This window comes from Eutrigla gurnardus (assembly GCF_963514095.1).
Source record: "Eutrigla gurnardus genome assembly, chromosome: 3".
In the NCBI taxonomy this organism is placed as follows: Eukaryota; Metazoa; Chordata; class Actinopteri; order Perciformes; family Triglidae; genus Eutrigla; species Eutrigla gurnardus.
In genome coordinates, this window is record NC_139917.1 from 22,131,583 (window position 1) to 22,155,895 (window position 24,313).

The following is a 24,313-nucleotide window of genomic DNA, read 5'->3' on the forward strand; positions in this document are numbered from 1 at the left end:
ATCCCTGCTGAGTTTTTTTTATTTAATTTAAGTTTGGCTAATTTATTCCAAAGAGAGCACAAAAGGAGAATTTATAATGATCAATATAATTCTCTGTTCTGTTACACTGGAGCAAGTAAAGTTATTTTTATGCACTGAAATGTCAAAGACAATGATTTATGTAGAATACAGTTTCATCCTCGTCTAAGGTCCTAGAGTCATTTGGAAAAGAGGCAAAGGCACTTTTAAAATATTGTTTTTATCAGACCTATACACTACTATAGTTTTTGTACCCAACCAAAACTCAACCAGAGTAGCTGTTAAACAAGGCAGTCATTTTCAACTACACAAAGATGTATGTCTACTTGAGGATTTCCAGGGTTTCAAACTGCTGTGGATTTGACAAGACAGACGTCTGGATATGGGGGATTAGTGAGCAAAATCTCTTATGTTAACAAGACTTGGGACTAGGCTGCACGATATTATGAAAATATGCAATAACGTTGAATATTGCATTGGTTTTTACGTGGGATAAATAAAGATACATTAAAGTGTGCTCAGTTTTTCCCTTTTCTGCTACAACAATAAACCGAGTGAATCTGGGGATTTAGAAGCACAGAGCCCTTTAACAAACACCAGGAGGAGAAGATTACCCTCGATTATCTGCACTACACCTGCATTAACTGCTGTTCTCTCAATATTTCTAATGCACTTTCAAACAGTAATGGTACGACATGTCTGCCTATATTAAAAAAAAAAAAAAGTGTATATGGGTGCAACTGCTTTCTCACCATAGCAGCGCTTTTCATGGCGTGGCTAATGATCACAATAACACGTCCTCTGTAGTTCTGCAGGATTCCTGCTGCAGGACACTGCACCAGCTCGCCCTCAGGCCCGAAAGCTGTGCTTAAGGGAACGTTGATGCTGCCAGAAATATGGCCTCTGCCAAAGCTGGAGGCAGAAGGGTTAAGGGTCACAACTTTGAACAGGTAAGGCACCTGCCTGGGTCGAAGGAGAACCTTGTTTTATCAACAGTATAAAACATTTCAAGCCAGTTCTGAAATAAGGCGGACATCAAGCACAAAATGTAGGCAACACAAGCTTCAAGATAGCAGGAAAAACATGGTGTTAAGTGAAGGGAGGAGCAGGAAGAACAGTATAAGAGATGGAATGAGAGAGTCAGCAGGAGGAGAGGAAAGGGAAAAAGGAAAGAAAAGAGAAATTGTGTGTCTTAGCGAGGGATTTGCTGGAAAACCGAGTGAGTATCAGCACAGAGACAGTGAACAACCCTCAAGTGATATGTAATGGAACAATAACTCTTCAGAAAAGGACTTCTCCTATTTCTGAGAGCATAGCTATTGACATAATTGCTTATCTTAAGACAAGTGGTGCTCCTTTCTCAGTCATATGGCTAACCACATTAAACCCACTGCTGAAAGAAAACACAGAGTCGGTATGTTACATAATGCAATGCAAAATCCACAAGCTGACAGATCCCATTGTGGTGCATTTAGCCTTTGAATTACAAGAGGCACATGGCAGCAGAGAATAACCGGCAGGTACCTAGACAGCCAAATGGAGTGTTCCGATTAACCCCACAGAATTTAATCCACTTTCTGTGACCGCAGGAACCCACGACAGAGCTTTGCCCGAGATCACAATAAAGGTGAACGAGGGTTGCCAAATCCTGTGAAAGTGGTCAAATCCCTTTTGTCCATGAGAGTTAGCCCGAGGAGCCTCCGTCTATCAGGATGCTCGTGTAGGAATTTGGCCAGAGGAAAACCCTTGCTTATCCACTTATCCCTGATATATTAACCCCCGTAGCTTTTTACCATCCCACTGATCTGAATGGTGAGGCTCAATCCTTCGATTCCTCCGCATTTTGTCCCGACAGGGATTTCTGGGCTACTAAACTCCTAGTAATACATTTAATCTTCCCATCTGGCAAAATTCATTTCTTTATGTAACATTGTAAGTTTGTGTAGCGGCACGAAAAAGTTGGCTTAAGATGCTACTGTATGTGGCAAGCAGTAACATTTTCATTGTTATTCTAAGGGATTTACATGGAATGTGTTTATTTGGAAGACCAACACTGATGTGAGTGAATGGAAACCAGCCTTTTGTTCTGCTTTTCTAACATTGAAGCTCATCTGGTGTGTTTTTTTTTATTGTTTATTAGAGTTTGTCTGAAAACAAAATCTAAATTACCACTTCTGGAGACACACACACACACACGAAAACCCTCAAAAATATATCAATGTGATAAAAGAAACTTGGCCATAGCAGAAAGGCCAGAAGAATGCATACTCCTCAGGTTCACAAGTTAATCTCCACTGCTTTGATGCTCCCATCGTTCAGACTGCAGGACGCGGTGGGGGCAGTCTGGGTTTGACTCAGTGTTGCAGAATCTGTCAGACTCAAGTAGATCATCCAACCTGAATGTGCTCCTGCTTGCATTAGATGGGAATGGCACTGGCACAAACTTTCTTGGCATTTCTGGTTCAATTCCCACTCTCTGTCTGCAGTGCCAGAGTGCTGTCACCGGGTCGAGAGATAAGCAAGGTGACAGTGATGAGAAAGGCTTCTTGCATGAACATGTATCCGTGTACATATTAGTTTCTGTGTGCCTTTGTGCCAAAATACCCTCAAGTTAAATCTATTAAAAGAGAACATTTCAGACGTTAGGTGGCACATGCATGCCACATGTGCCAAACAGGTGCCGTCATGACAAGAACAAGCTGCAAACAATCACTCAAGGACGTGCACTCTGACCTCAAACGAACCAGCTTGATTCAGCTGTGAAAACCAAAATGCTTCCAATGCCAAAATCTTGTCTACAGACGGACGCTGCATATGAATACAGAATCTGTTTACAGATATTAGACCTATGACTGGACGAGAGGAAATACTTTTTTTATGGCTCTTTCAAAAGGTGTGTAAAGAAGTAAAGATATGGTCCAATGATGCTTCAAGGAGCTCAAACAGCTTATAAACCCAACCTGTCCTGTCCTGTCTGCTAATACATTTTTGCAAATGTACTTCTTCAGAAGAGCTTGTCGGATTGGCCAAAAGGCTTGAAATGAACTTATATTTCTAGTTCTCTATTTTTTCATTCCTTACACAACTTTTTCTGTCACTTATTCTGTTACGAGTGCAACGCTATGAATGTCTTTCAGCAGTATGGGAGGTTATTGCATCTCCCATTCATTCCTGCCCCACCTGACAGACAGCCTTTCACTCAGCCTTTCGGTGTAGCCGTTTGGGGAAAATATATAAACGCTTTTGATTTCTGACATGGTCGGACAACACATCTTTACTTGTGTAACATGGCCCTTAAAGCAGTGGCATCAGACGTCACTATAAAAACAGCACTCAGCTGAGTCGCATATCCCCCCTAAAGTAACTTCTACACAATTCGACATAAAGGTTGGTGTTTCCAGCCTTTTATGACTGTGAATGTTTAAAACACCACCATTACAAGGAGAAGGGACTGGCAGGTACATTTCAGAAAGAGTAAGGATACTCCTCGACATTGCGGATGTCGACAGCAATGATTTTGGGCTTTCCGGCTTTGGTCCTTTTGGCGGGCCCGGCCAATGACAGCTCACAGAGGTCGATTAAGTCCTCAGCCGAGATCCTCGGGGATACTTCTGCTTTCAGGTCACACAGCGCCAGCGGCTCCCGAGACTACAAGAAAAGAAAAATCACAGGAGATCAGGTGAAGACGAGGGGAGAAAAATGTAGTGAGGGCTTTCGGAGAATTTCTGAATACAATTTGAATGGTGGAATTTGGATGAGTAATCATTGGAAAGTGACTCAAAGTGAGACAGGAAGAATAGTGTCAGTTTGGATACTGTTGCTTCTTTAAAACCAGGAAAACAGCGATTAGGCCTGAATGCCTTCTACGTAAACTGAATCCCCTCTGTATTAAATCAATATTTGACACCATCCTCTTGAAATAGTTTGTCACACTAACTGGGGTTTAGAATTGCCTCACGTATTCCCATGAAAACAGTATTACAGCTCAGAGAGCAGCACAGATGCCCAGCAGCAGTGACCGGAACATGGTCCCGTTTCCACATGTGCTGCCAAATGGGTTCATTAAAGCACCGAGCCAGAGGCATGGTTGTCGGGGACTGAACCTTGGTCTCTGCAATTGCTGAGCAAGTGTAATACTCTATGATTCCCAGACGCCCTGACCCCCTGCAATAAAACAAACTAACAAATGTCTAGTCATAAGAAAGTGGTCATTAAGCAATCTGACACATATTCATTGATATGCAAATCAAACAAGGGAGAAATACTTAAAGCGTTATCTACGAATTTCAGCACACCGCGTTGACGGGCCGACTGCATGTCAGGTAGCCAAAACCCTGCCATCCATGAAATAAAATGTTTGGGAGCAGCTTACTCCATTGGCTAGCTGAACAATACGTCCAAAAATGGTTCCAAATATGTATGTATTTATTTATTTCACCTGAGATAAAAACTTTACATCCCGGTACTATTGGGTTTTTGTTTTCTGCAACTCATAAATAATCATAGCCTGTTTATTTCCTATAGGTATCAGATTTCACTTGTGACTATATCTCGGTTTCAATTCTCCATAGTAATGATTCGTATGGATATGTTTAATGCATGCAACTGCACTTCGCTGCATCAACAGAGTTGGAATGGGAAAAGAAAGGACATTTTTTAGAAAGGTGCATTGTTTTCAACAAATGACTCTATTCTGCTCTTGTGAGTTACAACGGAGAGCTTGACGACAGCTATTCTGGGCAACACAATAGAGCACAAGCAAAGCTAGGATCTACTATTCATAATTTCTTACCTCCACGGCCAACCATTTGGTTTGTTACAAAGAAGAAGTAACTTTCAATCAAAACAACACCGTTTGCTCTAATACGAGGCCCAAACGAAATAAAAGTGGGATTCTAGTGAACTCCTCTTGAGAGCAAACCAGGGTGTGACCAAACACCTGACCTCTCCCATAAACTGCATAGAACGATTGATTATAGTGATTAAACGAAAACCAGTTTTGACATTTTATGCAACGTTCAAATCAACACAAGGGCTTCAGGAGAGAGGGGTGTGCCGTGGGTTTTTGGCAGGGTTTCCTTTACATTGTTAACTAAACAATGACGTGATGAAAGGTGTGATTTATGCCTGATTCATCCTTGATGGCATTCCTTGGAACACAGAACTGTCAGCAGAAACTAAAACCTCGTCAATCATTTATATGGAGCAACTACATAACATAGCCTCTATGCACTAACAAGTATACAGACAAATATACAAGCACACATCAACATATAAATACCAACACATTCATCCAGAACAACTATAAAAATCAAATCAACTACTTACTACAGTAAAAACATTTCAAATGATGTTGAAGACACAGAACAAGGAAGGATTTGTGTTGTTGTTGCTGTATGAATAATATGAACTCTTTGAGGTCAGATGCACATTTTTTGCAAATTTTAGCAAACTGAGAGCAATAATTTGTTGAAAAATCACGAGTGCACTGGGTTGTAGTGTAAGCTCTATTTGTAACGAAGGCTGAAAGAAAACAATGTAGGTTTAAATGTAATTTCAAGTAATGAATCTCTTTAAAAGCATCCATTAAGTAACTAAAAAGATGCGATACACGATAACGATATGTAAGCTGAATACATTTGATTTCGTCGACGTTGCGTAAGTGTAATTAACATCCCGTCACTGGGAACACATGCAAGCTTGAATTGGTAATTTCCTGCATGTCAATGCCCCCCCCAGCAGCAGAACAAACAGATCGATACTTCCCAACAGCCCAGCATCTACACTCTGCACCTGCTTTTGTGTTGTGTAATACCGTATTGCCCACATTGAGATATGTTACACATACGGTATCTACATTTTCTGCTGAGATGAGAAATCTTGGATCAACTACATGGGAACCAGGCTCAGCAGAGTTGCATTCAAAACCACCCAAGCCTGATGGCAAAAAGCCTGCACCTGGAGGTGCAGTGCATTCATTTCAAGTGTAACCTGTACAGCAGGGGTCTCAATCTCAAATGGACTTAGGGCCACTGATTTTATTGTCATCTCATAGGAGGGCCATGTCAACATTCTCCTCTCCCTTCTACTTCTCATACTGCTCTCCGTGTCTAGACGAGTAATGACGCTTCTATTGTATTCCTTTGTATTCCTACATATCAGGCACGTAGCATTTCCACTGAACTCCACAAAAAATACTGCAATGTCCATCTTTCTTGAGACAGTCTGTGTTCCCAGTCCACCTTTCTTTTCTGCTTGGAAAGTGACATATTTGCTGTTTGTGGCAAAACAAAGTAAGTGACAGCCCCGCGCGCTTCTTTGTAAAAGCAGTGATTGTGTCTAAGCCGGCAGGATTTTTTTTACAGCAAGCATGTGGCTGTTTTTCATGTGTGTGCATTAATCAATAGTGTACTGTAGATGTATACTGGTTAACATGAAATACAATTTGCTTCTTGTCTCATGCAGGGAGTTACTAAAGCAAATGGAGGGGGAATAAAAGAGGACACGAGTAGAATGGGAAACCTGCTGATAAATAAGTGCTTTCTCCAGTTTATCGTCCTTGGGAGTTGTTTCTACATTTGTCTCAATAAACAAGAAACAGAAACAGTGGGGATGGGCTTTAAGGAATGCTTTAGAGATTAATTACTGCCTTTCAAGCAGGTATACACCAATTACACAGTTGTTACAACAACACACTAATGCTAATCTTCTTTGTACACGTAAAAACGTAAAAATAACTGCTAGATGGGTGGGTGTACAGCCCACATTTTTGAATATTGCTGAGTTTCTTCAGAAAAATGTCATGACATGATATGATAATAAAAAACACCCAGGGGTTATTTGGATGGAAACATATTGCTACAACTGGCTGATTCATAATGAAGGAGCGGCAGTTCAAGGATTCAGGTTCGAGTCGAGTTGCGACACCTGTAGATCTACAAAAAAACAAACAAAACAAAAAAGTAAATCTCTCTCTTGCTCCACATGAATACCATAAGACTAAAACCAACAGAAACATGCAAACCTGTCATTGCCTGTGGCTGACGGAGCACTCTGTGGTGACTTATGTCATGACGAGCAGCGTGTGCCAGCTGAAAATGGCTTAATGACACTTTTTTACATTTCACTGGCCTGACAGTGACGGGGCTGATAAGCAGACACAAATCCTCTGCAGTGGTGTGTGTGTGTGTGTGTGTGTGTGTGTGTGTGTGTGTGTATGTGTGTGTGTGTGCTCATGCCCCACAGTTGCCAAAAGAAACCCAATTACTCTGCATATTGAACCGCAAACCACGGTGTTGTACAGCTCGGGTGATGCTTGATGAAAAGGTCAATGACTCATTTAAAGTGCCTTCATATTGCGTGATTGTAGCTTTTACAAACCCAACAACACAGTCTGTGGTGTTTCAGCATCACTTCTAAAGCAAAAAAACCTAATTCTATCTGCCAAGTCTGCAGTCAGACAAAGAGAAGAGTGTAATTGAGGCCATGATCTGACAAAAATTGCTGACAACAAATATCCCTCAAAGCGGCTTCACATGCACATAAAAACGCACACGAGTTCCTGTTTTAATTCTGGCCACACAGCAGTTACTCATATTGCTCAAACATGAATGATTTCTGTGGAGAAAAGGAAGCCTCCTCTAATGAAAATTCATCTCTCTTTCCGCTGACAAAAGACAAAATCTGAGTCCAGACGTGCACTTTGACAACCGAGTTACAGCAGCTGAGATATAATGCTGCTTTAATGTTGCGTAAGCAGCGTGCTTTGCACTTTTGTTTGGTGACTGATACACTGGGAGGTAAGACTAAAGTTTTTCAGAATTTGAGTTGGTTATTCACAACACACTTTAATAAAAGAAAATGTGCAGTACTGAATTAAGAAGGGCAGCATTAGCTTTAATTGGAAGATTCATCACTGGAATAACTTACAGTGTTTACTTATAATTAAAAAAGTTGACTAATTATCACCTCATCGAAATCGGGATGTTGTTTTCTCCTGAATCGGCCAAATTCACGGCAATGTCTCTTCAACGTCCGGATGCTTATGTTAATATGGTGATTCAGAGATACAATTGTTGAGTATTTCCTTATTGTTAAAATTGATTGATTGATTTTATTTGGTGATTGCACAGCAAAGAGCACATACGCACTTCACACACCGTCAACACTGAGGATAAAAACACAATAAAGCCCTAAGGCTAATTTCCATTGTGGTCCTCTGCAAAATTTTGCAAAATGAATTTGCATTGTGGAGGCGGGTGTGGTGCTGGATACAGAAGAGAGTTTTCTCATAAATATACGACTTTAATCTTGAAAATTCTGAGTTATTGAGAGTGATTTCTCGACACCTCTTCTCTTTGAATAATAAGCTCCAAAAGGCTAATTTATTGCAGAGATAGTGAGGCGGTGTTATTAAGAAAAGACTTAATAGGTCGTTTTCACCCCTCCATAAAAAACATCTTGTATAAATTACGCTTTAATTATGTAATTATGATAATTAAATTTCGGGAATGTTCCATTCACTCACAGTTTTCATGTGGCGAAGAAGTTCTGAAAAATTGAAACTGGGAAACATTCCTGTTTATAAACATCCATTTGCTCAATCGTTGAAATATGAGCTCTGCCAGCTGTTTGATTTTTTACTGCTATCATTGAGCAAATGCTGCTCTACTTTGGCCGCCACAGAGGAGCGTCACTCGCCTGCGAACGCCAATATCAATAAGCAATTTGAGAAAGAGGGAGTCTGCCTAATTTGACCGAATAACTGGGAACAAACTAAATTCATGTCAAATATTGATGAGTCGGAGCATTCATTTAATTAATGGTGGGAGTGTTGTTTTGCTATGTTTGGAATATCTTATTATTGGAGAAGGAGAGGCTGTTTTTTCCAATTCACTCAGTCAGACGGAGCTGAGTGAACAGCAGCTGTCCAGTGAGATGGATGTTTATTACGAGGGCTGAGAATCTGCTGACAGAGCCTCCTGTTCTCTTACCAGAGAGCACAAACATTCAGGATATATATCTGCACAGTACAAGCCACAACACTTTTTCAATATGTTGGACTCAAGACATCATTGAGAACCACAGAAAAGATCAGATAGGCTGCATAGGACTGTAGCTTCCATTACATTTGAGCCCAGCCTTGAACAAATATGAACCCATCTTAAAACAGTCAGGTGTCCATATGAACGGTGAGACAGGTTTAATCATTCCTCTTGCCTGTACTGGGTCTCATATATGGAGATGCCTTCTTCTAGCAATTTCAATGTCAGTGTTGAAGGACATAATCTTTGGTCTTGTTAAAAATACGTACTCTTTTGCTAAAGCATAGCTAAAGTTTAGTACGTCCTGCCCTCGGTGTGGTAATGTGTGTGTGTGTGTGTGTGTGTGTGTGTGTGTGTGTGTGTGTGTGTGTGTGTGTGTGTGTGTGTGTGGCACATTTTAATCCGCAGAAAAGATAGTGAAAGCCTTAAGCCAAGCCAGTTTATCCTGATTAAGATGTTTATGTGGGGCGTTATCTTCTGATTGATCTTACAGAGGCAATGAAACAGGAGAGAGACTGCCTGTTGTCGTCCCATAAACCTTCATTTCCTATTACCAGTCTTCACTTTTACTCATGCAGCATTTCACACTATACAAACCTCACCAGGCTGCCTGAAACAACTCTAAGAGGCAGGAGTCCTCATTGTAATGATAATGATAACAATTTTGAGATAAACATTCAAATTCCTATTTTCTGGGTACATTCTCTGCAGTCCTACTGTACAATTACAGCCACGAGTGCTGTGTGTGTGTGTGTGTGTGTGTGTGTGTGTGTGTGTGTGTGGTCCATGGTCAGTCCAGTGATGAGCATGACATTTCAACAAAGTGCACTCCCGCCCGAATGTTTTCTGAGGAGGAGGTGGGGGTGCAGATAGATGCGGCCATGGATCAATGCCACCACCCACCCATTCCTCATTCAGCCAACGCTGAATGAGAAAGATTACAGCAATCACTTGGGCACACAGCAGATAGCGGCTGACAAGAGTGTTTGTGAGCTTTCTGAACACGACGCATTCAGGTGTGAAAGGCAAACAGCGCTGCTCCACAAAAACTAAACAAAGACAAAAGACTTGTGTGAAAGACATCAGCACATCAGTCAACACTGCTCCAAACTAAGCAAAAACACCCTTTATGCTGGTTTGTTTAAATACTTTTTTCACTACTTCTTTATTTTATCGGCGCGTCCATCTGGACTGAAGGAGGGGTATAAAAATAGTTTGGGACATTTCGCGCTTGCTGCTACGGACGTTTAATGAACTTTGCTTTGGATAAAGCATCAGCCAAGTTAATCAAATTGTGCTTATTGCAAAGCAATTTGTAAAAAAAGGGTTTTACTTAATTTATGTTGAGATATTTTTTGACAGTTTGTGTTTGTAAAGAGAAAGCATTAGGCAACAAAAATCGATATTGTAACGTGGCCTCCTCCCGAGGTCGGTGATGTGTCATATGAAGTGAATCAGAGGGTTAAAGGAGCAATAATCTATGACCTCAGAGCAGAAAAATGGACGGCAATGGACTAAAGAATGCTGAAAACGCCTGACAAAAGAAATCTATCTCACTTACACCTACAACTTATAATTAGCCTGTGAAGAAATGTGATTAACCTTAAATAAATCCCCCATCACGCCTGTATGAGTGTCAAAAATGTCAAAAAGATCCTGCAGCCTTTTTCATACAGATCACTATGTAAACACACAATACATTTATTTTTTAATAGGAATTTAAAGACAACATAGACTAATTAGTTGCAGGATCATTGCATACAATTAGAATTGTATAATTTTGTGGTAATTATTGATAACTATGTATTTTTAGTGTTAAAATAACATTACCCCAATATTAACAAACATATATGACCCTGATATTTCCCCACACATTCCCTTCATCTTAATAAAACCCCACCTAAATATTGCATGTTACGCTGTGGTTGCATCAGCTCAGAGTGAGAGGCGGTAAGCTTTCATACTGACTGTGTTAATGAGAGAATATCACCCAAGACATTCTTGTATTATGAGCATTTTGAGCCTAAATTTATCCCCATTATCACCCTTAGATGTTTCCCCCCATTGTTATTATTGCATTACGTAAAATTAATCCACAATGACGTTGAGGATTTGAACCGCCTGAGTGTGTTGAACCAGATAGATACCAGACGTCAGAAGCAAAAGCCTTCCATTGTCCTGAATAAATGGTTACAGCATAAAAACCAAATCACAGACATGTTGTTTTGTTGAGGCGTGCGATGAGTGAACCTCACCAGGTCTGTCTTGGACATTTCCTGGTAGTCGGAGGAGTAGTAGGTCGCTGCTTTCCCGAAGCCGTTGTCCCCCGCAGCCTTCGGTGGCTGAGCGTGCTGCCGGTACGTCGCGCTCTTCGGAGTCCAGCAGAAGAGGTTGATGGATTCACGAACACAGCGCTCAATGTCAATTTCTGTCAGGAAAAAACAGGAGAGAAACATGAAAATGTGACCTGCCAGTGTTGATGTCAATCCTAACCTTTGGGGAAAGTTATGAAAACAACAGAGCAGCTATAATATATCACCTTTTGCATGAATTGATTTTATTGGCTTACACCCAGTTAATGAAATGACTGAAAAACAACACATGTTTTTCATGTTTACCCAGCGAAGCAGCCATCATGGATCTTTACACACCACACAGCCTAGTAATTAAAGGACGGGGGGATTAGCCCCCTCGGGTGAAACAACAAGCCTGAGACTCTACAGTCATGCTGGCGGCAAAGTGAGGCTGCACTAAGGCAGAGTAATGCTTTGAGCCGAATGCTAACATTAGCCTAACATGTTGCAACAACAACAATGCTATTGCGATGTTTAGCGGGTATAATGTTGGATTATTCACCACCTTAGTTCAGTGTTATAGCATGCTAACATCTGCTAATTGGGGTGCAGCTGCGGCTATTATGAGTCCTAATAAACCACATTATTGGACAGATAAACATTTTGACCCGATATGATGGCGCCAGATGAAAACGAGGACGATCACCAGAGCAATTACATGTCATCCCGAGTCGAACATCTGTACCGAATTGAATGACAAGCCCTTTGAATGGTTGCCAAGCCTTAAAACCTAAATAAAGAACAGAGAGTATTCTGCTTTTCTCTGAATTTGCAGTTACCACCGACAACATTAGACTATAACAAATTATTTTACTGCTTCAATAAAATGAATGAATACAAATGTATTTCCCTCCCTCCCTCGAATCAGACATGAAGCATAAAAGATTATGTAAATGGCGTGTGGGAGGTTTTTAGTTGCAGAAGGGAGCAGTTTGACCTTGGCATTTTGCTATCATTAATAATCTTAAGTAGTCATCCAGCAGTGCCAGTGGCTCTTTGAGATAATAACTGGTCATCATTTAGCTGTTGTCCCTCATTTGAGCTTGTTGTCACAAAATTAGTTTGTAGTGCAAAAGCAAATTTGTATTTCTCTTCCCTCCCTAAATTCCTCTCCAGCGGTATCCATCCTTCTCCAGCTTCTCGTGTTGAGAATGGAGAGGATTATGGGAACAGGGACTCACTGGATAAGCCGGGGATTTGGGTAAATTAGGAATTCTTTCCTTCACACTCTTACGCACCGACAGCCTCTCTTCCACTCCCCCTTTTTTCGTGGGTTAATACGCGAGTCTGCCTAATGAGTGCTCCTTGGTGCGACCTGCACCTGGCCCCCGGACTCAAGCGAAAATGATATAAAAGTTGTATCCCCCCCCCCCCCCCCGCTCTAGGTCCCACAGCGGCGGCGAGGTCAGGGTTCGTCTGCTCTCGGACCTCACAGAGATACAAGGTTCATTCCAGTGAAAAACACACACTGGTGGTCTGAGATTCCTCACCGACGAGCTCACAGGCAGTTCAAGGAAAAAAAAAAATTCACATCCCTAGGGCAACGAGTGGTGCATGCAATCACTCCCCCGGCTAGAAGAGGCAGGAATGAGGAAGGGGAGATTGATAGCGGTTTTAACAAGCCCTGGGCTCAGCTGGGCATCCCGATGCAGCCAGTTTCGCACCTCTGTTCGCAAGATTACATTTCAGTAATTATCAAGAAGGTGTTGATTTTGGGCTGTGACTTTATTTGATACAAATGGTAGAACAGCATGGTGGGGGTGGGGGCAAAGGAAGATAGACCTGACAATAATGGAGATGAAGGATGAAAGATTTTAGCTGGCATTATAATGTTCCAACCCTTGTTATTATAACAGACAAACTGGCCCTTTAATTGTAAACCATGATGACATTGATCATATAGGTTGGGAGTGGGGGAATTGATTATCTGTTGTCCAGGGGAGTGTCCATCCGTCCATCCATCCATCCATCCATCCATCCATCCATCCATCTCTCAGTTTAAGTTCAAGTAACGTTAACTGAGACTGAACTGAAAATTAAGAAAATGGGAAGTGGCGGTCTCTCAGGCATGTTCACAAATCAAAGGATCTTGTTTACTAAATGATAAATGGACATTTATATACTTCTTTTCTTGTCTTCCCACCACTCAAAGCACTTTACACTGTATGTCAGCAGTCACCCATTCTCACAACACACACACACTGTGAATATACTGATGTCTATCAGGATCTAATCAATCACATTCACACATAGTTTCATCCTCCGATGCCGCAGCCTTAAATTTGCACTTAAAAAAATCAACGCATCGGATAAAATGTGAGATGCAATATTAAGATTGAAATCACCTTGTTTTGGTAGTTAAAAAAATCAATCCGAGTTATTTTTCTCATCCTGTTTGAAATCGTAAATCGTGTTAGTTCATTCGGTCTTCCGATTGTGTCGACTGCATTAAAAAAAGCCACACGAGTAAGTGATTAAATGTCATAAACGCTTTGCACGTATCAGTCATTACCAAATGAGAGCGTCTCCTATTTGCTAGCAGGGAAGTGACTCTGATTTGTAGACACAGTTACACTATGTGCACAACTGCTGGAGTGAATCCGAGGCGATTGATACATCTCAGCTGTAGGTAAATATTGTCGGGACACTATGGAAACCCTGTCCCTCCTGAACAAGACTGCTTCAAATCCCCATATTGTGAATGTAAATATGTCGTGCCAAAAAAACCTAAACCTGAAATGGGTGTTCTACCTCTGCTCCTGCTGGTGTTTTCAAGGTGTCCCCGTGTGCAACGTTGCTTCGAGCACTTCCAGCAGCTCGTGGCTGCTTTTCTCCGAACTAAACGTCTATAACCGGTTCTGCGCCCGGTTCCACTGATTGAGACAGATGCTAATGTCCCGTGAAGGCAAATGCCGCTGCATCATCAGTAAACACACGGATCCTGTCAGCTGGAGCTGCCTTTCTGGTCCATTGTGAATCAATGAAGTCTCCAAACAAGAGAAAGTTATTGATTACTCGAGGCTACAAGTCTAAGCAAATGGGAATCACAAAATGAGATTAATTGCCAACAAGTGGCAGCTGAGATGCATTGCTGCCTCCGAGGCAGAATGTGGCAGCGCAGGTGGAATTCAGATTCTGATATCCGGAGAGAGTGATGTCATTGGCAAAACTTTCATTGAAAAATAATTAAGCAATATCTGAGTCTTTGGTTAGAGTCTGGAAGGCCTTAATTGATTTAAAAAAACAAATTTATGAAGAGAAAGGCTGTGTGAACAACGAGTAACCGCATATATATTGACAGTTTTGGAGAACCGGGGAAGGGAACACAACCTCACAGGCTTCCCGTAAATCCAGACCTCTTCTCTTCGGTGGAATATTGACAACTATAGACTTCACAATGTTATGTGTAATAGGCTTGTCACTGAGAATTATTGTCACTGAGCCCATTTACTGGCTAGAAGAAGGGAGAGAGCGAGGAGTATGTCTGAATCATTTAAGAGTCACTGTCCCGTAACGTTATCTTGACCGTTAACTTTTATTCCAGCAGTTGCCTACGGTAACGGAAAGGGAGCGGACTTGTTTTTATTTCACAACTAAATGTCAAGCCTACTTACGCATCTTGTAAAGTTCATCCACTTCTCTGAAACTTAGATTAAGTCATGATGCCTTTCATCATGGCGGATGTCAATGACGTGTATCAGTGTTTACATAGTCATGCTGCCTCAGAAAGTTTGATATCGCAACAGTTATTACATCAAATAGTGTGTAAATAAGTTTTTCTCTATTAAATCTTTAATTTTACATTCTAAATCAGCTAAATCCTTATTGATTTCTCTCTCTCCCTGTGAGCTGCATGAACTACACTAGATTCTCTATCTTTTATAAAGCCTGGCAAGCACCAGCCTTTTTGTGTTTCTGGATCAGACTCGCCGTTTTTTGTAGTTCCACCACATGTGGAGCATGTGGAGTCTGCTCTGAGAAACAGATGAATGTAAGCCTCACTTGTATGAGGACATCAATTCTGCACGCCTGATGACAGGAGGGAGCAGGTGCGGGCCGCAAATCAGGGGGATATCTACCATAACTCACAGTGTGTGAGTGTGTGTGTGTGTGTGTGTGTGTGTGTGTGTGTGTGTGTGTGTGTGTGTGTGTGTGTGTGTGTGTGTGTGTAAGGCAGAGCACGTGCACACAAGCACACCTCTCTAAAACCTCACTTCCAACAAAGGCTGACACGGTCTACTAGAAACCTGTATATGCATGGCCTCATTGAACACATGCACTACAAGTCTATGGATACCTATGGTGATAGTATTTAGCTTTTAACGATTCAAAGGGTTGGAAACAACACTAACATTGCCATCTCAAGTCATTTTGCTGAAAAACAAGCCTGCAGTAGTGAGACCTCGACGGTGGTTTAGAGGTGATAAGTATTGTGCTGAACTGTTTGGTAATTGAGTGGATTTAGTGGTCTGTAACGAGTTGTAGAAAACCATCTTGTGGACAAGAACGTGGCTGGAAACTTAAGCAAACAGTCTCTAACAGCCTAGGATTCATTCCTAATATAGTTTAAAGGGAGCGCCAGATATTACACTGTGACTATCCAGGTACACACGAGCTGCGATAATAAGGCTGGCAGTGATATACAGAAACAAGCTGGCAGTGGAAGCCACTCTCAGCAAATGTTGCCAAAGAAGCTGACTGCAGCTCTAGGCCAACATATTTTACCTTTATAAGGAGAACTGGCTCTCCGTTCCCCGTCCAACTCAATCACATGAATCTGTTGGACTGTAAAACACAGTGAAGTATGGCAGCGCTGAATTTGGGCAGAAGGGGAGGCTGCTGGCCTTAGTTTACACAGTGCTCCAGCATGCCTGGAGGACAAATTGTCCCCGTCTCTGTTGGTTTTAAAACTCCGGTGTCATTCTGCCTTTCAGCTAGTAAAAGAAAAAATAAATAAAAAATAGGGCTGAGCAGCATTTGGAGATAGATTTTTAAAAGAAATAGCTTGAGCTACCCCCCCAGGTGAGAGGTACATTCTGAAGATAGACATAATGAATGCCTCTCTCTGATTTTATGTCCGCAACACTTTGCTGAAGTCATCTCTTTGTGCTACGGGAAAGCAGCAGCAGAGAGGGGGCGTGTACCGAGACGCTGTCTTCACAGTGTGTGTTCGCTCGGCGTGGCATAGACGGGGGGACAGAAAAACACCACCGTCCTCAGGGCAGTGTGTCAGTGTCAGCCTTTACTACATTAAACACCCCTTGGCCTGGGGGACAGTCTGTTCAAAATACTTGTAACCAGCAGAGCAAAGCTAATAAGATGCATTTCAAACTATTTTGACCCCACCAAATTCCTCCTGAAGCAGTCAAAAACTGAATCATTATGAGTTGTATCTGATGTATCTATATCAGGGGTGTCCAATCAAGAAGGGTCGACCTCATCTGATCCAACTCATCAAGGTCTTGATTGCTAGGCTCTTGGATAAGAATGGTGACCTGATCTATATAATTGTGGGGGAAATAATAACCATAAAACATATGCAGGTGAACCGCATTTGGTGTTCCTCATGCTGGATTGCACCCATGTTCTACTCTTTTCCTGTTGCCATTCACCACCACACCATCTCCCTGTGTTAAGCGCAGTATCTAACACAAACCTCTGAACGTTTTGTATTGGCATAGCAGATAGTTGCTTCAGGCAGCCTGCTGGCCTCACGTCCCCATGCTAACCCTTAGCTTTATTTATTTGTCTTTCACGCTTTATTTGTGTGAGTAATCCTGCATTTGTGGTCCAGAGCAAAGAAAAAGAAAAGGTGCCACTTAGTCTTGTTCATGCCTGATAGAACCGAAAGACCTCTGAGCAGCTATTTACTTCAGTGGCATAGCGGTCGACTAAAGATGGATTTAAAGCTCAGGCTGAAGATTACAAGTGATGCTGGAGAACCATACTGTAGAGGTAGTGAATTCTGTGGCAGACAATTCCCAGTGGTGCAGCGGTTGACTGTTCAACAGATGCAGAGCACAGCGCGGCACGCCTGGAGCACATCAAGGAGGGGAGTGTGTTTGCAGGAGAGCAGCGGTGCCTGCTTTGTGGATATCATTAACTCGAGACACATCAGCACACATTAGTACTCTGAGGAGTGGGGGGGGGAACAAACAAGCCTCCTGCAAATGCCAGTTGCTCGCACAGATGGACAACCTCTGAGCGAGGTTTAGAGGAAGGCAGGAAAAAAAGTATTTGTGTGATTTTTCCACTGCAGAGGTGCGACGGCTTGACGCATGCAGAGAGTGAATAATAAAAGATGCTGTCAGGCTACTGTTTAGTATCAAGTGGCGTTTGGCCTGACAGGAATTTAAAGAAAAGGGAGACATAGTATACACACGGATGTAAATACCGGCTCATATTCTCACCTGGTAGGTCAGAGAAGAGGAGGATGCACTCATTGAAGCCGTTGGCCAAGAGGCGGTCCCTGAGCTGCTGCAATATGGCCACGCCGATACAGAAGGGAAAGGAGGAGTTGCCCAGCAGCAGCGTGTCCCACAGGTGGAAGATCTTGTGCAGTGGAAACACATCTGTATGACGCGTACAGAAACAAACACAACAAAGCGGACACTTTACAAAATGACTGATTACAAGCTGCTAAAGAAAGAGAAAAAGGAATCCCTTCGGGGGATGCACAATAGGATATAATAGCATGAATCACAGACGCGGTGAGAAACGGGGACTAAGTTTGTACATAATGTGTGTGATTTGCATGTGCATAGTGCATTTACTTAACGTGGCTCCATGGCTTGAAAACGAACGCTCACTCAGTAATGGTGTGCATTGGCTGGAGGGATATTTAATGAGGGGGAGGCAGCTGGGAAAAAATGCTTTTTAGGTGGGTGTTGTTGTGGAAAAATGACAGGGAGAACATCAGGGGGCTGAGGAGCTTTAAAGCAAGGAACACGCACGGGTTATTTCAAGCTAACTTAAAAAAACACATCCTGATAACGCGTCCCACAGCGGATATTAGTTCGGTAGTATTACTTTCGGTATTGGAAAATGTGATGTTTACTCGGCGTTGAGATTTATGCATGAGAACCGGTGCTGTCCACCTGTTTCTATAATCCAGTTTGTTAAGGTGGATGCTGGGCAGCAGTGTGTGTGTGTGTGTGTGTGTGTGTGTGTGTGTGTGTGTGTGTGTGTGTGTGTGTGTGTGTGTGTGTGTGTGTGTGGGTGGAGTGGGACCGCGGCGAGGCCGAGAGAGCAGGAGTGGTGAGAAAATACCGGAGGGTCTACGCCACATTAGTAGTCCTCTGAGCAGACTAGTGCATGTGAGTGACAAGCAGCGTATCTGTGTGTGTGTGTGTGTGTTTGTGTGTGTGTGTGTGTGTGTGTGTGAATTGAAGATGACCCTCCAACCTTGTCTCATATTGGATTGGGGGCATTAGCAGTCAGAGGTGCACACCTCCTGAATACTGGACTCACACATGCCTCAGGGGGAGAATAAGGGGTAAACGGGTCACACATCTCACTCTCCACCCTAGGAGTGGTCTGTGTATTTGTGTGTGTGTGTGCGTGCATGTGTGTGTGCGTGTGTGTGTGTGTGTGTTTAACTGAAGAATGAAACGCGTCTCAAACGTTCCTGCAAATCACTGAGCAAGATCAATTTGGCTACACTTAATGTAAATCATAATCAATTCGGTCTGTAAGAGTCTGCAGAGTGGCAAAGTTCTAATGCAACTATCCGAAATGATATCGAGAGGGCAAAAAGTTATTCAAGCTGTCGTATTGTACGATGGGTTAGTACCTGAAAAGACACAGAGGTTAATTGCACATTATTTCTTTGAGACCCCTTGCTAATGTGAGCTCATATTTCAGGCCTTCAACCGTGTTCTGTGGAAGATAAAAACACAATGCTGCCATCAAATGAAGAACTACATGCTGAGAACCTGACAAAGTGCTGCAGCACAGGAGGTGAAAGGACTCGTGATGTACACGATGCCAATTAAAATCAATAGACGTCCACGATGTAGCGAGGCACTCTTATTGCTGGAAGCGGTAATATTTCCTCATGTTCCAATTTTCAGCAAAACATCATCAACAGCACTGAAATCATTTGGCCACCATAGCCTGATAAAAAAAAAACAGTGTTTATTTTGACCCCTACATCCACAGCTGATCTTGAAGTTATATTCCAGAGGGAGACGATTCATGCGCTACACAAAATCCAATTGAGGGCACACAAGTCTTTGATAAATATGGGCATAACAAGTGATAAAAATACATCATGCCCTCCTCAAGGTTCCCGAGGAAGGAAGCTTGCCGATAAATGTTGATGTATTTCTATAATGTATTAAATCCATATTTATTAAAGGCTTTTTATTTTTTACCATCCCGGAGTCGAGCGACTGGATTGATTTTGTCTGCAAGTGGACCCAGACACGCTGGATTCTACTCTCCCAGCGCGGCCTCAAAAATCTTCTCACGAACTCAAGGTGAGAATACATTATCTGCATATATTCAGATGACGATGTAATCAACCGTTTGATAATCCCGACACCCATCGGTGGCTTATACATACTGTATTTCACACAATGACCCAAAACACATTGTGGGTGTTGTTTCTCTAACTTGCTGCATTAATGGTGTTGTGAGTCACTACTTAGACACATAAAATGGTGCAGACTGGCCCACAGGGAGCGTTATAATAAGCCTGTAAAGTCTACAGCTCAGCCCTGTCACTCTGCTTGGTTACAGAGTCACAGAGATGTGTACAGATTTAGTTCCTGCACACAGAAAACAGTACAGTGTCCACCGTCTATTTCTGGCTGGCATTTTGGATTTGGGGAAACATCAAGTAAAGGAATAAAGTAAGTAAGTCAAAGTACGACACTATAAAATACAAGTCCAGCATTTAAAATTGTACATTATATAAGTAAGAATGGCCCATGTCAGTGTTTTTATATCCTTTTATATTGGATAATTATTACTAATGCAACGTATAAGAAATGTTTAAATGGTGAGTTGGTTGTGGCGGAGCTAATTTGATCTGCTTTACATGCAGCACGTTTGGGTAGTTCAATCTAACACACAGTAACTAGTAATCTGTCTGGTTAGAAGATTGAAGTAGGAGGAAATGTAAATAAATGAGACAAGCAAAAGTACCTCACAATTGTACGCAAGTACAGCACTTGATTTGATGTCATCAGTTAATTTCACCCCTGGTTCTAAAGCTTTTTAGCTGCAAAGACAGTCGAGTCGATCAACTGAACCTGGAATATGAATATGTTATTTACCAGTTGTCATGTATCCTGTTATAGACCATCAACTGAGCAAACTGCATCCACTGAAGCAGACTGTCAGATGTAGTTGAAAGCTCCATAAAAGCCAGTAAACGGACCTTGAGCCGGAGAGTTTTTGTCAAAATGTGTGTGATGTTTGTGTCTTACTTGGCTTTTCTTGTTTTTTTCCCTCCTTCCCACGAGGAGTAGAAACATTGCCCCGAGCAGGTGTCTTATCAGCTTTATGTTGCATTTTATAATGTGTTCAGATAAATACAAAAATAAGGATAAATAAAAGATGTGATGGTGAAACTCTGAGTGCTAAAGTCTTTCTCCTTCAGGACTGGAATTAATTAGCAGCTGGGATAAAGGTCACTAACAGAAACAAACACAAAAACCTACAGAACTGGACCCACTGACCTTTTCAGCCTCTTGTATTGACGCTCTAATTGAAGCAGACTCTAAATAACCTCTGAAAGTTTTGGATCGTCATTAGTGCCACATCATATTCACATTGTGAGCACAAAGGAAAGCTACTTACGTGTAAACATGGTCAGGAACCACGGAATAGCATAAAGCTGTGTGATGAGGAAAAACAAAAACAAAGACATCTTATACAATATATACTGTAAGCACATTTATGAGATAATGCAGCATTCATTTCTATGCAATATTCAGTATGTGGCAACAGAGAGAGCTCACATGAAATAAGTGAACTGATTCCCACTCGAGAGATCTTCCTTTCAGAAATGCAGCGCACATCTCTGTGGCTTCTGAGCAAACGGAACGGCCGTAAAGAGCAAAGTGCTGAGTTTGGTTATTAGTCAACGGGGAGAAAGCTAACAATGAATCTCATTATACAAATCATCTCGTCCTCCATCCCCTTTTTCTCTCCTCCTTCGTTCTCTCTCCCCGGAGGGAAGGCATAACATCGGAATTAAAGACTGCACGCACATCCCCCCCCATCAACCACCTGTTATAACACCTGCCACTCGCCGGCCACCGCCGCCGAGGCGCCGCTATATATCTCAGCCAGCCAATCATCCCTGTCAGTTAATTGATAGGTAATTGTGTGGGAGCTGGTGACTCCTCAGCAGACCTCTCCCGTGCCCAGGAGAGATGACAAGGAGAGAGAGTGTTTCGGCCCCAATTTCAGCCACTCTATAACGGGAGTGCGAGTCCAGCCAGATTGGATTAGTGTAGGTGTGAATGGCAGACCCGCGAGAGCACATGTGGCCAAATTGAGAGTGGCCTGAATCAAGCCGCTGGCCACATGCAATCCCATTCCCTGCCTAGGGCTTCAGGCATTACCGGAGTCCTGGAACGCTGCAACATTTCCAAAGATTACTTGTGGTTTCTGTGCAGTCGCACAAGAAAAACTGTATTAAGCCAGCTGTGTTTTGTTATGCATTTATGGGAGATCAAATCAATTTCATACTGCAGCGACATTTGGTCTTTTAGGGCCGATGGATTTATTTCCTCAGTAAAACAACAGTTCAGAGTGTTCTCTGAAGTTGACAGAGGAAGGGGGGGGTTTATTGCCTGAAAAGTCTAATTACTGGGATTGACATCAAGCATGAAAGCTGCATCAACAAAGTGTGTGCCAAAAATCATACTGGCCCTAACAATGAAAACAGCCATACAAAGTCTCCTTTGAAAGGCAAGTCAATGCTGGTGGTACGGTACATGTCAAATCAGCATCATAAAGGCACGCTTTTCTTTGAAGTGCTAAGTCTGAAACACGGATGAGCAAGACACCGAGAGAATCACAATGGGAAATCTCTTCAAGGTAAGGCTTTGTTTTGCTTTTTGAAATTTACATCAGCAACTTTTTGCAACAAGTCAAAGAATATTTCCTAATTAAATTTTTCCCCTACAAACTTCAAATTATGACAGACAATAAACATTTCACTTGAAGCACTTGAGAAAGCTGCGGCTTCAGAAATGGCAAAGAAGGAGGCGGAGGCTTTAATCCCCGACTCCTCTATGATAAAAGCATCGGGTAATGTCCCAGAGGCCGGTCCACAGGTGACACACATTCATCAGAAGACTAACTGAAAGCCCCAGAGAGGCGGTAGACACTTTAACCTTGTCACTGTCTGAACAGAACTGTAAAGAAGGAAGGGAAGGGCAAGAAGAGGTGGCATAGAGTAAGAGAAATAAGGTAAGCCTGGCAGAGGACAATCATTAAGTGTGCCTGGCAGACATTAGTCTCCTTATAAATCATCACCAGTGGACTACAGGGAGAACTTGACCCTCACCACCAAGTCATGGAGAGGAGGACGTGGAACAAAAAGTGACAATGATAATGAATATATATATATATATATAAATAAAATATTCTCACTATCTTTGACTTGCAATAGAAGACAATGTTTGTCTCTTGGCAACTTACGTCTGGGATGAAGCCAATCTCATTTAGATGGTTGCTTAGCTCGGGGTCGTGGAAGGCAATCATTTGGGAGAAGACGGTCAAGTACTCTGAAACACAGGGAAAAGGGCGACAGGTCCAAATATATTCTACAGTGCAGCTTGAGTGCTGGAAAACTGAAAGGAAGCTCGACTGAAGACTTAACAGCAGGGGAAGGCAACCAATGGCGCACTAGCAATAAGTAAGAACACGAGAGGTGTCACACAACACATACACAAACCTACCTAATAAATGATCAGATTCAGTAAATCAGTCATGAAGCAATTAGATCTCATTCAGACACAGAGACTGGGGGGAAGAAAGCTATTTTTTTTTGTCCTTTCATTGTTGCAGGTAGACCGCTGATCCATTATGCAACCTTAGAAAACCAACGTTCTCCACATGTCAAATGTAAACATTGTAATGCTGCGCTAAATCAAAAAGGAACTTAAAAAGCCTGACATTAGCTGGCTCTCCAGGACAACTAGCAGTGGAAAGAAGGGATAATAGCCCCATTACCCGTAGAGTTCAAGACGTGTATGGTGCAGCTGTTGTCGTGGAAGAATCGCTTGGGACATTTCTCTGCAGGCTTTTGTAGTTTGATTTGTCTCCCGATCTCTAAATGATGTGGCTCAGCAGCAAACCCCATTAAGACAAAACCAAAATTTGTTTTTACAGCTTAGGAGAAGCGTGGTGCCAAAATGTAATCAACATTGAGCTGAGGGCCTGATGCTTTCTGCCAGCCGACGATAATTTGTTTTTGAATTTAGCTGACCCTGTTTAATACTTATCACTCAACTTGCAGTGGCTGTTGACTACATTAGCTGGATGGCAGGGGCGGAAACAAGTCAGATATCACAATGAAGCAGCGTGTGTGACTGATATCAGAAGAAAGAAAAAGATAAGCTATGGGATCACAAGAGTGTATTGCTGTGAAGGAGAAAAAGAAAAAAAAAGCGGTAGAATATTTGCCGTGACTCACCTTGAATGACATGAGAGTTGTCCTTCAGGAAAAAGTTGTACAAGTACTTGGGGATGAAGGCAGACATGCAGGCATAGGCCAGGGCTGTAAAGAGTAGAACATAAGTATGGAAGTATGCCAAACACAGTAGTGACCGCAGAAAGCTATTAGCAATTAGAATTGAAATTATTACCTTCGTTATTGAAATTCAAGTAGAGGAATGGGGCACAAAGTGAATCCAAACCTGAAAATGATGCAAA

The 24,313-nt window shown here is 42.2% G+C and overlaps 1 protein-coding gene across 1 annotated transcript in view; it reads right to left on the reverse strand.

The window, feature by feature from the left end:
• Positions 1-24,313, reverse strand: part of tbck (TBC1 domain containing kinase) — a 32,928-nt gene that overhangs the window by 1,768 nt on the left and 6,847 nt on the right. Inside the window, exons 18-25 of the mRNA XM_084006171.1 lie at positions 24,247-24,297; positions 24,075-24,158; positions 23,078-23,163; positions 21,224-21,260; positions 17,827-17,988; positions 11,318-11,490; positions 3,503-3,666; positions 771-930 (exon numbers count right to left, since the gene is read on the reverse strand). Of these exons, the coding sequence (XP_083862297.1) occupies positions 771-930; positions 3,503-3,666; positions 11,318-11,490; positions 17,827-17,988; positions 21,224-21,260; positions 23,078-23,163; positions 24,075-24,158; positions 24,247-24,297 (917 nt within the window). The remainder of the gene's footprint in view (positions 1-770; positions 931-3,502; positions 3,667-11,317; positions 11,491-17,826; positions 17,989-21,223; positions 21,261-23,077; positions 23,164-24,074; positions 24,159-24,246; positions 24,298-24,313) is intronic.